Here is a 14,896-nt window from a genome sequence, read left to right as displayed (position 1 = left end):
TTCTGTTATGAGAATGCAGTCATTATTAAAACAATTAGAGTCTTGTTTAGAGAGGAAGATGTTTATGTCATGCCAGATTATAGCCTAAGATTCAATATTTATGAACTTAATTTATTATAGAAATGAGGAGTTTTAAGCAAGCATACAGATTCTTTCACCCCTATAAAAGCATGTGCAACTTCGCCTATCTTAAGTAGCCTCAAAAGCAAAATTTTTCACCTTCTATTCTTGGTATGACATGTAAGGAAGGTCAGGCTTCCTGTTGATAAAAAGATTTCTCCTTCAGATGCACAATGATTGTTTCATTATCAATTGGAACCGAGCTGAACTGAATGCTTAGTTTTATACTATGATACCATGCAAGGCTTATAACTAAAAATCTGTTGGTTTTGTTTTTTGTTTTTTTGTTTTTTTTAGACAGGGTCTCCTTCGCACTGTCACCCAGGCTGGAGTGCAATGGCGTGACCTCAGCTCACTCCAGCCTCCAATCCCCAGCCCAAGCAATCCTCCTACCTCAGCCTCCTGATTAGCTGGGACTATAGCCATGGGCCACCATGCCCAGATTTTTTTTGTATTTTTAGTAGAGACAGGGTTTTGCTGTGTTGCCCAGACTAGTCTCAAACTCCTGACCTCAAGCGATCCATCCACCTTGGCCTCCCAAAGTACTGGGATTACAGGCATGAGCCACCACGCCCAGCAGAAAAGTCTGCTATTTTAAAGAGAAACAGAGGACAAGAATCATTTGTAAATATCTCAGCTTTCTCCTTTGTGTGTCACACTAGATTCTTTTACCCCCAAGCTTCTCTATGCCACAGGGACAATGCTGAGTGAAAAGTACCCTGAATGGACTATGAGACCCTAAGTTCCTAGTCTAAACCCAGCATCTAAGTTTCTTCTGGTCTGTTTTCTTCATGTACAGGAAGAGCTTAGACTAAGTACACACTATGATAATATCCATTCTATTTAACTCTGTGATTATTGGATAATTGGAGTTAATAGGAAAGTGAGTGGTTTTCACCTGACATTTCCTGAAAGTTAGAAAATGAATTGTTCCCTCCTCTATGTTCCCCTTGGATTTGGTGCCTACCTGTGGACCGGCCTCTAACCACACTGTGTCACGGTTATCATGGTAAATGGGGCCACCACACATAGACCCCTTGCAACAGACCCACCCTCTTGTGCTGTCTGAAGAGCTGCCCTTCATCCTAAGGCCAATCCTTCCCCTGTGCTTTGAACATGCCTCGTCTGTCTCCTCCGGACACGTACGAAAAAAAAAATTTAACCTTGCCCTCTATTCGGGACCCTTCGTCCCTTCCTGTTAGCCTTTTTTTTTTTTTTTTTGAGACGGAGTCTCACTCTGTTCCCCAGGAGTGCAATGATGCAATCTCGGCTCGCTGCAGACTCAGCCTCAGCCTCTGCCTCCCGGGTTCCAGCGATTCTCCTGCCTCAGCCTCCCAGGCAGCTGGGATTACAGGCACCCACCACCACGCCTGGCTAATTTTTTTGTATTTTTAGTAGAGATGGGGTTTCACCATGTTGGCTGGGCTGGTCTCGAACTCCTGACCTCAGGTGGTCCACCCACCTTGGCCTCCCAAAGTGCTAGGATTACAGGCATGAGCCACCGCCCCTGGCACTTGTCAGCTTTTAACAAGCACAAACACTACCATTAATTTTTTCTCCCTTCTCTCGCAACCCCTCCAGCTGCCCATCATATGTCTCTCCCTTTTCATGGCCAAAGTTCTGTGGCTGCAGCCTTCACTTCTCCGTCTTCCTTCCCTCCTCAACCCTCTCCAGTCAGGCTGAGAGTCCTACGCCAGGAGCCAGTGGTTTCCATCCATCCTCCTTTCTTTCTCCTCATCATCTCAGCCTCTCAGCAGCATTCGATGCAGTTGGCCACTCTCTCCTTGGCTTTTGTGGCACCACACTTTCCTGCTTCTCTCCAGCTTCCCTTCTCATTCCTTCCCAGCCTCCCTTACAGGCTCATCCTCTGAATGATAAACGTTGAATGACCTCAAGGCTCAGTCCTTGTCCCTCTTCCAGTCTCACTCCCTTCTCTCTCCCAGGTGGGTTCTTCAATGCCTACATCAATTATCACCTACTCCCCTGTGGCTCCCAAACATGCCTTTCCCGCCAGACCTCTCCTCTGAACTCCAGACCCTTCTATCCCACTGCCCACCTAACATCACTACGGGGACATCTCCCAGGCACCCCAAATTCTGCATGTTCCAAACTGAACACCTTCTTCCAGGTTTTCCCTGTCTTGGTGAATGACATAACCATCCTCTAGCTCTCCTAAGCCCGGATTCACCCCTTCATTTCTACCTCACCCTCCATAATCATCAACTCCTGACCATTTTGCCTCCTGAATAGCTGAAGATTCCTTCTGCTTTGTTCCGTCTTGACAGCCAGCATCATGACTCACCGGGCTGCTGCAGTAACCTCTCTTCTGGACTTCCTGCACCCACTCTATTCATTAAGCAGCAGCCAGTGGTGTCTTTGAAACACAAATATATCCACATCATATGGCTAAACACTCTAGTGGTCTCCCATTGTTCCTAAGAGAGAGGTCAAATCCTTAAAAGGATGGCCTAACTGATAATGGTACAGGAGTTGGTCATCATCCTGTTTGTTCTCAGACACTTTCTCTGACTTTGGCCTTCTCTGATCTGTATCTCCAGGGGCTCACCCCATGCAAGCTCTGCAAGTGACATTTCCCCGCCTCCCTTGCCCTCTGGCTTCTGGCCAGGCTCTGCTAATGAGGAAAGACACCAGGGCATCTCTCCCCATCTCGCTCAGCCTCGTGTGTGACCTCTGGGAGTGGCTGCATCTCCGATCTTTCAGCTCCCATGTGACAGCCTCTCCTGCAGTCCCAGCTCCTACCAGACAGCTCCTGTATTACTTTCCTGTGGCTGCCATAATGAATTATCACAAAGTATTTTTGAAAAACCAACAAGCTTTTGTTTGTTTATTTGTTTTGAGACAGAGCCTTGTCCTATCACCCAGGCTGGAGTGCAGTGGCGCAATCTTGGCCCACTGCAACTTCTGCCTCCTGGGTTCAAGCCATTCTCCTGCCTCAGCCTCCCGAGTAGCTGGGATTACAACCGCCCGCTACCATGCCCAGCTAATTTTTGTATTTTTAGTAAAGATGGGGTTTCACCATGTTGGCCAGACTGATCTCAAGTGATCTGCCTGCCTTGGCCTCCCAAAGTGCTGGAATTACAGCGTGGTTAAAGGCTGTTCTAGAGGTAGGTATCAAATCCAAGGGGCACATAGAGGAGGGAACAATTCATTTTCCAGCTTTCAGGAAATGTCCGTTGAAAACCACTCACTTTCCTATTAACTCCAATTATCCAATAATCACAGAGTTTATAAAATATGTGTTACCTTAGTGTTTACCTAATCTAAACTATTACTGTACATGAAGAAAACAGACCAGAAAAAAATGTAAGTGCTAGATTTCGACTAGGAGCCACTACACCTGGCCAACAAGGTATTTTTGATTACTTCAAATTATTAAAAGTGTGGCCAGCTGTTGCTGGGAAGGTAAAGACCCTTTTGCTGTACTTTCCAGTAGAGGGCTTTTACTGAAAGAAAAAAGAAAAAAAAAAAGACACCTTTGCTGTGGAAGGATTCAAATCAGATGTTGCCAAAAGAAGGCATATAAATGGCCAACAAGCTTACAAAAAATACTCATCACCACTAATGATCAGAGAAATGTAGATTACAGAATGAGATACCACCTCACGCCAGTCAGAATGGCTACTGTTAAAAAGTTAAAAAACAACAAATGTTGGTGAGGATGTTGAAGAAGGGAATGCTTATACACTTTTGAGGAGAATGTAAATTAGTACAAACTATATGGAAAACAGTATGGAGACCAGGCATGGTGCTCACACCTGTAATCTCAGCCCTTTGGGAGGCTGAGGTGGGAGGATCACTTGAAACCAAAGAGGTCAAGGCTGGCTGCAGTAAGCCGTGATCACACCACTGCACTCCAGCCTGGGTGACTGAGTGAGACCCAGTCTCGAAAAAAAAAAAAAAGTCAAAACCAGTATGGAGAACTGCCATTTGGTCCAGCAATCCCACTATTGGCTATCTCCTCAAAGGAAAAGAAATCATTATATTAAAAAGATAACTGCACACATATGTTTATCACAGCACTATTCACAATAGCAAAGACATGGAATCAAACTAAGTATTCGCCAGTGGGTGACTGGGTGAAGAAAATGTGTGTGTGTGTGTGCACGTGTGTGTGTATACATATCCATACATGGAATACTACTCAGCCATAAAAAATAGTGGAATCGTTTTCATCAATGTGGATGGAACTGGAAGCCATTATTATGTAAGTGAAACATCTCAGAAAGAGAAAGTCAAATACAGCCTGTACTCTCTCAATAATCAGTAACTAAATAATGTGTACATATGTACTTAGAGTGTCGAATAATAAACACTAGAGTCTAGGAAGGATGGGAGGGTAGGAAGGTGGGAGCAGGGGTAAGGGATAAGGAATTCATGTGTGTAATGTACATTATTCAAGTGATGGCTACACTAAATGCTTAGACTTTATCGTTATGTAATATAGCCACATGACAAAGCTGGACTTGTACCCCCTAAATCTATTTTTTTTTTTTTTTTGAGACTGAGTGTTGCTTTGTCACCCAGGCTGGAGAGCAGTGGCACAATCTAAGCTCACTGTAATCTCTGCCTCCTGGGTTCAAGCAATTCTTCTGTCTCAGCCTCCCGAGTAGCTGGGATTACAGGCACCCGCCACCATGCCTGGCTAATTTTTGTATTTTTAGTAGACACAGGGTTTCACCATGTTGGTCAGGCTGGTCTCAAACTCCTGACCTCAGGTGATCCACCCGTCTAGGCCTCCCAAAAGTGCTGGGATTACAGGTATGAGCCACTGCACCCAACCCCTAAATCTATTTTTAAACAACAACAACAACAAAAGTTGTTGAACAATCAACAGCTTGAAGCTAAGGAACAACCTGGATTCTTTGGGTATTTTGTTTTATTTTATTTAATTAATTGATTTATTTTTCCTGAGACAGAATCTTGCTGTCACCCAGGCTAGAGTGCAGTGGCACTATCTCAGCTCACTGCAACCTCCACCTCCTGGGTTTAAGCAATTCTCCTGCCTCAGCCTCCCAAGTATCTGGGATTACAGGCATGCACCACCATGCGCGGCTAATTTTTGTATTTTTAGTAGAGATGAGGTTTCACCATATTGGCCAGGCTGGTCTCGAACTCCTGACCGCGTGATCCGCCCACCTCACCCTCCCAAAGTGCTGGGATTACAGGCGTGAGCCACTGTGTCTGGCCTCTTTGGGTATTTTAATGCTAATGTATTAGTCTTCTTCAGAACTTACACTGCTCAAAATAGCTTCTCTGTGTTTCTAAGACCATATAGCACTGCACTATATTACTTCCTAATTCTTGATCTTCAAATAGATATGCTATTGGACCATGCAGAGAATTGTGCATTTTAAAGGATGGTGAGTTTCTTATTAGAAACTTAGCTTTACTATTTTCCTTAAACAGTTAATCTGAGGATGTATTTTCAGAGAGAAAACTTTAAAATTGAGAACATGTACACCATTAATAATGCTTTAAATGATGCAAAGGGTAATGAAAGACCCGGGCAAGGGCCTTTTTTTCTTTTCCCTAGGTTACAAAATGCGTCCTAAAAATACTAAAATATTTAAATTGCTTTCTACTGTCATAAAAGTTATGATTTTCCATTCAAAATGAAACATCCCTTAATCTAAAATAAAAGTTGAGGCCGGGCGCAGTGGCTCACGCCTGTAATCCCAGCACTTTGGGAGGCTGAGGCAGGCAAATCACTTGAGGTTAGGAGGAGTTCAAGACCAGCCTAGCCAACAAGGTGAGACCCCATCTCTACTAAAAATACAAAAATTAGCTGGGTGCATTGGCATATGCCTGTAATCCCAGCTACTTGGGAGGCTGATGTACGAGAATTGCTTGAACCTGGGAGGCGGAGGTTGCAGTGAACTAAGATCATGCCACTGCACTCCAGCCTGGCCAACAGAGTGAGACTTTGTCTAAAAAAAAAAAAAAAAGTTGAAAAAATGAAATAAAAATAAAGAAATATATCCTCTTTTCATATGACAGAGGTTGGTCTTCTTTTTGTGGTAGAATATAGTAAATTATTGAGTTACAATAGTGTGTTAGAAATCTTGCATGATATTTAATAAATCTGACCTCCCTGTCTTCTGGCTGCATGGGGCATCACAACTTTCCAAGGTCATGTGCAAATGCTGAATTGGCTGCTGTATACTAGGTGTGCATGGGACACAGGAACCCATCTTCTTCTACATCGCTTAGGCCTTTCTCCCCTCCAATCTGCATATTAGAAAAGCAGAATTTTGGACTAAATTTTGATGATTGATGGTCATGATTTATTATTATTATTATTATTTATTACTATTATTATTTTGAGATGGAGTCTTGCTCTGTCGCCCAGGCTGGAGTGCAGTGGCACTATCTCAGCTCACTGCAAGCTCCACCTCCCAGGGTTTCACCGTGTTAGCCAGGATGGTCTCGATCTCCTGACCTCGTGGTCTGCCCACCTCGGCCTCCCAAAGTGCTGGGATTACAGGCATGAGCCACCACACCCGGCCTGACGGTCATGACTTAAAAGCTAATACTTTTTGATCACTTCTTTGTGCCAGGCATTGGCATTTAATTCTCTCAAAGCTTACCCAAGAATCAACATTTATTACCTGTTTTATAAATGATGAAACTAAGGCTCAGAGAAGTTAAGTAACTTGCTGAAAGTCACACAGCTAGGACTTGCTAAAGCCAGGATTCACATTTCCCAAGCAGTGCTGGACTTAGTGCTGGTAACTGTTGGGCTGCATCTCCAACCCCCGGTTTCTGGTACGTTTCCCCACTTGGTGCAAGGGATGCTGATTGTGCCCAGCACTTTTGGCAACGTGTGTGCTCTGCTTCTAATGTAAGAATTCAATGCTGTTCTTTAATTGAACCTATAATTACTGTTTCATTAAGTTGGGAAAATCTCTGGATCCTATTGTTAGCAATCACAGAAAGTGTTCCAACTGGGCGTGGCAGCTCATATCTGTAATATCAGCACTTTCAGAAGCCGAAGCAGGTGCACTACGTGAGGCCAGGAGTTCGAGACCAGCCTGGGCAACATGTCTCCACTAAAAATACAAAAATTAGCCAGGTGTGGTGGTGCACGCCTGTAGTCCCAGCAAATCGGGAGGCTGAGGTGGGAGGATCCCTTGAGCCCGGGAGGTTGAGGCTGCAGTGAGCTGAGATTGAGCCACTGCACACTAGCCTGGGCAACAGAGTGAGACCCTGTCTCAAAAAAGAAAAAAAAGAAAAAGGAAAGAAAAAGAAAGTGTTTCATTTTCAATAGACCTTCAAGCAGTTCATAGCATACATGTTCACCAGTGAAAGCATGTTTTTCCCCAGTGATAAGCTTAAATATCTCTGTGATATCAATGCTACCATTTTCTCAAGGTTCTACCCTGCTAGGCTGCCACCACATTCCTAAGAACCGCGGGGAAAAGTCTTTGAAGTCCTTGAAGCCAGGAGTTTGAGATCAGCCTGGCAACATGGCAAAACCCTGTCTCTGCTAAAAATACAAAAATAAGCTGGGCGTGGTGGCGGACTCCTGTAGCCCCAGCTACTTGAGAGGCTGAGGCAGGAGAATTGCCTGAACCCAGGAGGCGGAAGCTGCAGTGAACCGAGATCGACAGAGTGAGACTCTGTCTCAAAACATATAATAATAATAATAATCGTCATCATCATCATCATCATCATCATCTGGTGACAACAAGTTTAAATAATATTTGACACAAAATATAGAAGTTATAAAATGATAATATGGTACCTACCATTATTTTTAAAGTTTTGCTCACCTGACAATACAGCGAAAAATCAGTCTGAGAATTTCTTTGGAGGAGCAAAAAGTAGCACATGTGGCTACTTAGCATTTGAAATTTGGCTGGTTTGAATTGAAATGTGTTGTAAGCGTAATGTACAAACCGGATTCTGCGAACTCAGGACACACACAAACAAAAGAACGTAAAATATCCCATTGGCAACTTTTACATCAATTACATGTTGGAATGATAATATTTTGGATATACTGAGCTAACTAAAATATAACTATTAAAGTTAATTTTGCCTGTTTCTTTTATCATATTAATGTGGTTGCTAGAAAATTTTTAATTACATATGTGGCTTCATATTTTCTACTGGACAGTACTGGGTTAAGTGATTACTTAGGGATAAAAGAAAGTATTCACGTGAGTGCAATCAAGCAGTTCATAGCATACATGTTCACCAGTGAAAGCATTTTTTTCCCCCAGTGATAAGCTTAAATATCTCTGTGATATTGGCCAGGCACGGTGGCTCACGCCTGTAATCCCAGCACTTTGGGAGGCCAAGACGGGCAGATCATGAGGTTAGGAGATCGAGACCATCCTGGCTATCACAGTGAAACCCCGTCTCTACTAAACAAAATACAAAAAATTAGCCGGGCGTGGTGGCAGGCGCCTGTAGTCCCAGCTACTCGGGAGGCTGAGGCAGGAGAATGGCGTGAGCCCAGGAGGCGGAGCTTGCAGTGAGCCGAGATTGCGCCACTGCACTCCAGCCTGGGCGACAGAGCGAGACTCCGTCTCAAAATATATATATATATATAATATAATATATATATTATATAATATATATATTTTATATATATATCTGTGATATCAATGCTACCATTTTTTCAAGGTTCTACCTTGCTAGGCTGCCACTACATTCCTAAGAACCACGGGAAAAGGCATTTGCTCCTCCGAAGAAATTCTCAGACCAATTTGTCACTACTGAACAATGTGGACCGGGGTAACATATAAAGAACAGAAGAGTATCCAACATTTCCCATGTTGGTTTCAAAGCAGACAGCATGGTTCAGAGCAGCGGGCTCCGGTGCAGATCGCCCATCTCCACGGCAGAGGTGATCGTTTCCAGCGCAGCGGTGCAAAGCCAAAGGGCACCCACGAGTTCATTACATAATTCCTGGTAGCATGAGGCCAAGTGTGTATCTGCTCTAGGGGAACAGTCGGAGGCTCTGACAGGCAGAGCAAGGCGGTCATGACTATGTTTTCACAAAGTGTATGCTAGCGGTTGTTTGTTTAGAAAAAGACTGACCAGCTTTTTTTCCCCTCCTTCTCCCTCTCTCTTTTTTTCCCTTGTAAACACTTTGGCATAATACTGAATGACTTTGTTTTTAAGCTGCCTTAGCCTTGCTTTGTGAAGAAAAAGCCTGAGTATCCTTTCCCTGTGGGACACAGGTTGTTATTTTTGGAGCAGAAGTTCTTAGCCTGATCTCTGTCTAGATCAATTTCTGTCTTGAGGCCGAGGTCTGTGACAGCTCCCAGCGTCCTCCGTGGAAGGAAGCTTCCTCGCTTGGTGGGGCGCATAGGCAAAGATGTCGAGGGGCCACGTCTGAAACTTCACTGCTCTTGGCTCCACGTGAAGGCTCCTTGGCATTTGGAGTCTGCTCGTTAGATTGTACCCTTGGAACAGTCGCGACCGCATGCCGTGAGTGGCATGCTTTCTGTCTTTGGGATCATGGAAAATCCTTGTCTCATTCAGAGCCCAGACACTCCAGGCCAACTCCCTTCATTTCAGGAATATGGCTTTTTCTGCTTATACTGCTTCATGGTACGTTTTGGGTGGAGATGGCCCCCTCTTTTAACCGAAGGTACTCCAAGTCACAGACTCCTCAGAGCTAAGAAAGCTGGAGGATTTCTGCAAGCTGTTCAGGGTGCATCTGCCCTGGCCAACAATGGAGTCCTTAGGGCCTCTGGGAACACATCTTGGGACTCAAAGCTCACGACATCCCCTCTGTAACCTGCTCTTCGTGTCAGGCTGCTAGACCCTGGGAGGAAACTGCTCTGACTTCTCACAGTTCCTCTGCCTGACCTGCTACTCCTAGGAGTTTACATAGCTTGAGCCTGGTAGGAAACAAGTAAAATTAGAAACAGATTACTGCATCAGCAACAAATTAGATGACAACGGTATGATCACTTCCTTGGAACACGGTTCTAGGTAGATATTCAGGATACAGGGCTATGTGGAGAAAGACCTTAAGATGAAGGGACCAGTCGGGGAGGTGGCCCCGGCAGGTGTCCCAGCGGCTTTTGCCTTGGCAGGTGGGAGCATGACCTGTCGTGTGTAGTTCCTGGCGGGCTATACATAGCCAGTCAAAGCTGCTTACAAGAGAAACCTCTTTCACACCCTCCACGGGTCCCACCCACAGGCCACAGGACTCACTGTAAATCCCCTGGACGTTGTCTCACCCGGGAAGGGAAAGCAGCCAGCAGCCCTCCAGCCCTCTTGTGCTTTCCCTGGGAGTACGCCCCGTGCTCAGCCATGGTGGACATGGGGGCCCTGGACAACCTGATCGCCAACACCGCCTACCTGCAGGCCCGGAAGCCCTCGGACTGCGACAGCAAAGAGCTGCAGCGGCGGCGGCGTAGCCTGGCCCTGCCCGGGCTGCAGGGCTGCGCGGAGCTCCGCCAGAAGCTGTCCCTGAACTTCCACAGCCTGTGTGAGCAGCAGCCCATTGGTCGCCGCCTCTTCCGTGACTTCCTAGCCACAGTGCCCACGTTCCGCGAGGCGGCGACCTTCCTAGAGGACGTGCAGAACTGGGAGCTGGCCGAGGAGGGACCCACCAAGGACAGCGCGCTGCAGGGGCTGGTGGCCACTTGTGCGAGTGCCCCTGCCCCGGGGAACCCGCGTCCTTTCCTCAGCCAGGCCGTGGCCACCAAGTGCCAAGCAGCCACCGCTGAGGAAGAGCGAGTGGCCGCGGTGACTCTGGCCAGGGCTGAGACCATGGCCTTCTTGCAAGAGCAGCCCTTCAAGGATTTCCTGACCAGCCCCTTCTACGACAAGTTTCTGCAGTGGAAACTCTTTGAGATGCAACCAGTGTCAGACAAGTACTTCACTGAGTTCAGAGTGCTGGGGAAAGGTGGTTTCGGGGAGGTAAGTGTCTCCCAGTAGCCAGGCTAGAAGGTGAAGCATAGAGCATGAAAGGGGGTAATGTTGCCTTTCTTTTTTAAAATCTCAATTACTTAGAACTAATTTCAGGACCACACGTGGAGGATTTCTAGCCCCATCTCCCCAGCCCCCTTCTTTGTGTGTGCCATGGTGTGAAAGAAAACACAAATGGCATGAGAGAGACAAGCAAAATTTAGACTTGGCCAAGACTCTGTCATGGGTCTCTATCAAGAACGTGCTGAGATGCCCGGACACTTCAGAGAATGATAGCAATGTGTGACAGAAGATCTCCGTTTCCCCTAAATTGTGATAATGAAGGTACTTCAAGAAAAACGGATATTTAAGAAAACACTCTAACTAGCTGGGTGTGGTGGCATGCCTGTAATCCCAGCTACTCGGGAGGCTGAGGCAGGAGAATCACTCGAGCCTGGGAGGTGGAGGTTGCAGTGAGCCGAGATCATGCCACTGCACTCCAGCCTGGGCGACAGAGTGAGACTGTCTCTCAAAAAAAAAAAAAAAAAAAAAAAAAAAAAAAGGAGGAAAGAAAGAAAACACTTATCTTGAAATAAAGTTGAGAACCTGTTTTGTACCACTGTTGTGCCCAGCTTTCTGTTTTTAAATAATACAAAATATTTCAGATAAAATTTGCTTGATAAAAAACTAACCATAAACCGTTTTAAAATGTACAATGCAGTGGTACTTTGCACATATGCAGTGCTGGGTAAGCAACACCTCAATCTAGATCCGAGACACTCTCATCACCCCTGTGCCCATTAACAGTGCCTCCCCATCCCTCTCCTCCTCCAGCCCTGACAACCACTAGTCCGCTTTCTGTCTCTAGGGATTTGCCTATTCTGGATGTTTCACACAATATGTGACCTTTTGTGTCTGGCTTCTTTCACTCATTAGAATGTTTTGGGGGTTCATTCACACTGTAGCATGTGTCAGTACTCCATTCCTTTTTATGGCTGCATAGTATTCCATTGTATGGATATACTACACTTCATGTAGCCATTCATCTGTCGATGGACACTTGGGTTATTTTCACCTTTTGGCTATTGTGTGTGGTGCTGCTATTGATGCACAAGTATTTGTTTGAATACTTGTTTTCATTTCTCTTGGGTTTATGGCCAGGAGTGGAATTGCTAGGTCATATAGTGATATTATGTTTAACTTTTTAAGGAGCCACCAAACTTTCCACACTTTTTATTCCCACCAGCAGTGCTTAAAGGTTTCAATTTCTCCACATCCTTGCCAACACTTGACATTTTCCTGTATTTTTTTAATGAAGGCCTGCCTAGTGAGGTGAAGGAGTATCTCACTGTAGTCCCCACTTTTTCTTGAGAACACTTCTTACTTACAGCTTTTCCTTTCTCCAATGCCTGACATCTTCCCCCCCAACTCCTCCTTTATCATCTTCTCTCCACCTCTCTGCAGTACCATCTACTTCTACCTCTTTCTCTTCTTTTCTTTCTCCTTTAAGGTATGTGCCGTCCAGGTGAAAAACACTGGGAAGATGTATGCCTGTAAGAAACTGGACAAGAAGCGGCTGAAGAAGAAAGGTGGCGAGAAGATGGCTCTCTTGGAAAAGGAAATCTTGGAGAAGGTCAGCAGCCCTTTCATTGTCTCTCTGGCCTATGCCTTTGACAGCAAGACCCATCTCTGCCTTGTCATGAGCCTGATGAATGGGGGAGACCTCAAGTTCCACATCTACAATGTGGGCACACGTGGCCTGGACATGAGCCGGGTGATCTTTTACTCAGCCCAGATAGCCTGTGGGATGCTGCACCTCCATGAACTCGGCATCGTCTACCGGGACATGAAGCCTGAGAACGTGCTTCTGGATGACCTCGGCAACTGCAGGTTATCTGACCTGGGGCTGGCCGTGGAGATGAAGGGTGACAAGCCCATCACCCAGAGGGTGAGTGACTCTCCACCTGCCCCAAGTGCAGGGCACAGAGTTGGAAAGGAGGGGAGAGGGCTTTTCTATTCCCAGGGCAAATAGAGCCTTGGACTTAATTCTTTTGGTTTTTTTTCCTAAAGCGCTTATGTTGTCATCTTGCCTTAAGAGGAGTGGTGTAAGAGGATTAGCTTCATTGGCTATTCGAGGGCTCCTTTGCTCTCCTCTCACAGCGGATGGGGGAGCCTCCTTTGTGAGTTGGGAATGGCCTGTGCTTTCGTGATGAGATGGAAAGAGCTCAATCCATAGTCAGGGTCCAGGTGTGTCCCATCAATAACCACCTCTATGGTGCTGTGTTCCTGAGCCAATAGAGCCTTGGTTTCCTTTTCTGGAAAATGAAGGGACTGGACCCTAAAATTCCATGATCCTAGGAGGTAAACTTTAATCAGATAAGAAAAAGAATAATCCGGCTGGGTGTGATGGCTCACGCCTGTAATCCCAACATTCTGGGGAGGCCGAGGCAGGTGGATCTCCTGAGGTCAGGGGTTTGAGACCAGCCTGGCCAACATGGTGAAACCCCATCTCTAGTAAAAATATAAAAATTAGCCAGGCGTGATGACAGGCGCCTGTAATTCCAGCTACTCGGGAGGTTGAGGCAGGAGAATTGCTTGAACCTGGGAGGCGGAGTTTGCAGTGAGCCGAGATCACGCCACTGCACTCCAGCCTGATCAACAGAGCGAGACTCTGTTTCAAAAAAACAAAAAAAAAGAAAAGAAAAAAAAGAAAGAAAGAAGGAAAAAGAATGATCCTCTCGCACCTAGAACATTAAAAGTAAAATATCCTCTTTCCTGTTTAGTGTGGAAGAGGCAAATGTTTTGCATTGGATGAAGATGAAATTTTAAATGAAAATATATAGAAGAAAACAAAGGCAACTGATGTTTATTTTAATCAGTTTGGTTCAAAGTGACTTGCTGAAAATTCTTTGGTTAAAAAGGGAATTATAATTAAGCGATTATGTTAGGTGAACAATGGAAAATCTCTGGAATTCTAACATCTTTACCTCTGAGTCTCTGTGCACAAAGGTGGGAGATTCCACAGCAAGACAAGGGCTCAAACCTGGCTCTTAAATGCTTACTTAAAACCTTATTTTTGTACAGTTTTCAGCCTACAGGGCCCAAAGGAAATGAGAAAAATCATGGCCAGTTTGGGAAACTGCTGTGGTGATTTTATGTGGCTGTAATGGAAGGGATGTTGACAAGACTGAAGGGCTGGGCTTCCACAGGTGCTGGAATGCCTTCGTTTAGGGGAAGAGGGGCTCTTGAAAGGTTTTAAGAAGGGAAATGACACGATTAGATTTCTGTCTTAAAAAGACCAATGCAGCAACAATTTGGAAGGTAGATGGTAGGTGGGGAAGTTAGCAAGGGGGCTAAGGTAGTGAGTGGCCCAGGCGAGAGATAATGGGGGTCTGTACAGGACAGTGGGATTGAAGAAGTGGGAGCAAACTGGAGCTTTTGGAAAGAGATCTGATGGGACTTCAGGACCAGCTGGGTATGGGGGTGAGGGGAAAATGAGCGTCTCTAGATCCAGTGGCCAGAAGGAAGAGCAGATTTGTAGGCAAGCTGGCAAATTTAATTGTGATTATGTTGTCTATGAGGTTCCTGTAGAATGGCCAGGCAGAGATGTTCACTGGGCATTTAGACCTATAGGCCTGGTGCTGTGGAGAAAGACCTGGGATAGACGTGGGGATTTGGAGTCATCATGGTTTGGGAAGCAGAGGGCACTGCTGAGTCACTGGGAAAGAGTGGGGGAAGAAGACCAGGAACAGATGCTGAAAAACACCACATGTAGGGGGTATAGAAGAAAAGGGGCCCTGAAGAGGCTTAAGAAGTAGGAGGCTACTTGGGAGGCTGAGGCAGGAGAATGGCATGAATCCGGGAGGAGGAGCTTGCACTG

General features: G+C 45.7%; 1 protein-coding gene across 1 annotated transcript in view; it reads left to right on the top strand.

Annotated features, from left to right (window-relative positions):
* The first annotated feature begins 9,791 nt into the window (after window positions 1-9,791).
* The window catches only part of GRK7 (G protein-coupled receptor kinase 7), a 41,363-nt gene continuing 36,258 nt past the window's right edge, over window positions 9,792-14,896 (top strand). Inside the window, exons 1-2 of the mRNA XM_032143478.2 lie at window positions 9,792-11,028; window positions 12,527-12,964. Of these exons, the coding sequence (XP_031999369.1) occupies window positions 10,417-11,028; window positions 12,527-12,964 (1,050 nt within the window). The 5' untranslated portion in view covers window positions 9,792-10,416. The remainder of the gene's footprint in view (window positions 11,029-12,526; window positions 12,965-14,896) is intronic.

The sequence above is a fragment of the Hylobates moloch genome, unplaced genomic scaffold (genome assembly GCF_009828535.3).
Source record: "Hylobates moloch isolate HMO894 unplaced genomic scaffold, HMol_V3 SCAFFOLD_22, whole genome shotgun sequence".
NCBI classification, from domain to species: Eukaryota; Metazoa; Chordata; class Mammalia; order Primates; family Hylobatidae; genus Hylobates; species Hylobates moloch.
Note: the sequence above shows the minus strand (reverse complement) of the source record. Positions and strands in the feature narration are given on the sequence as shown.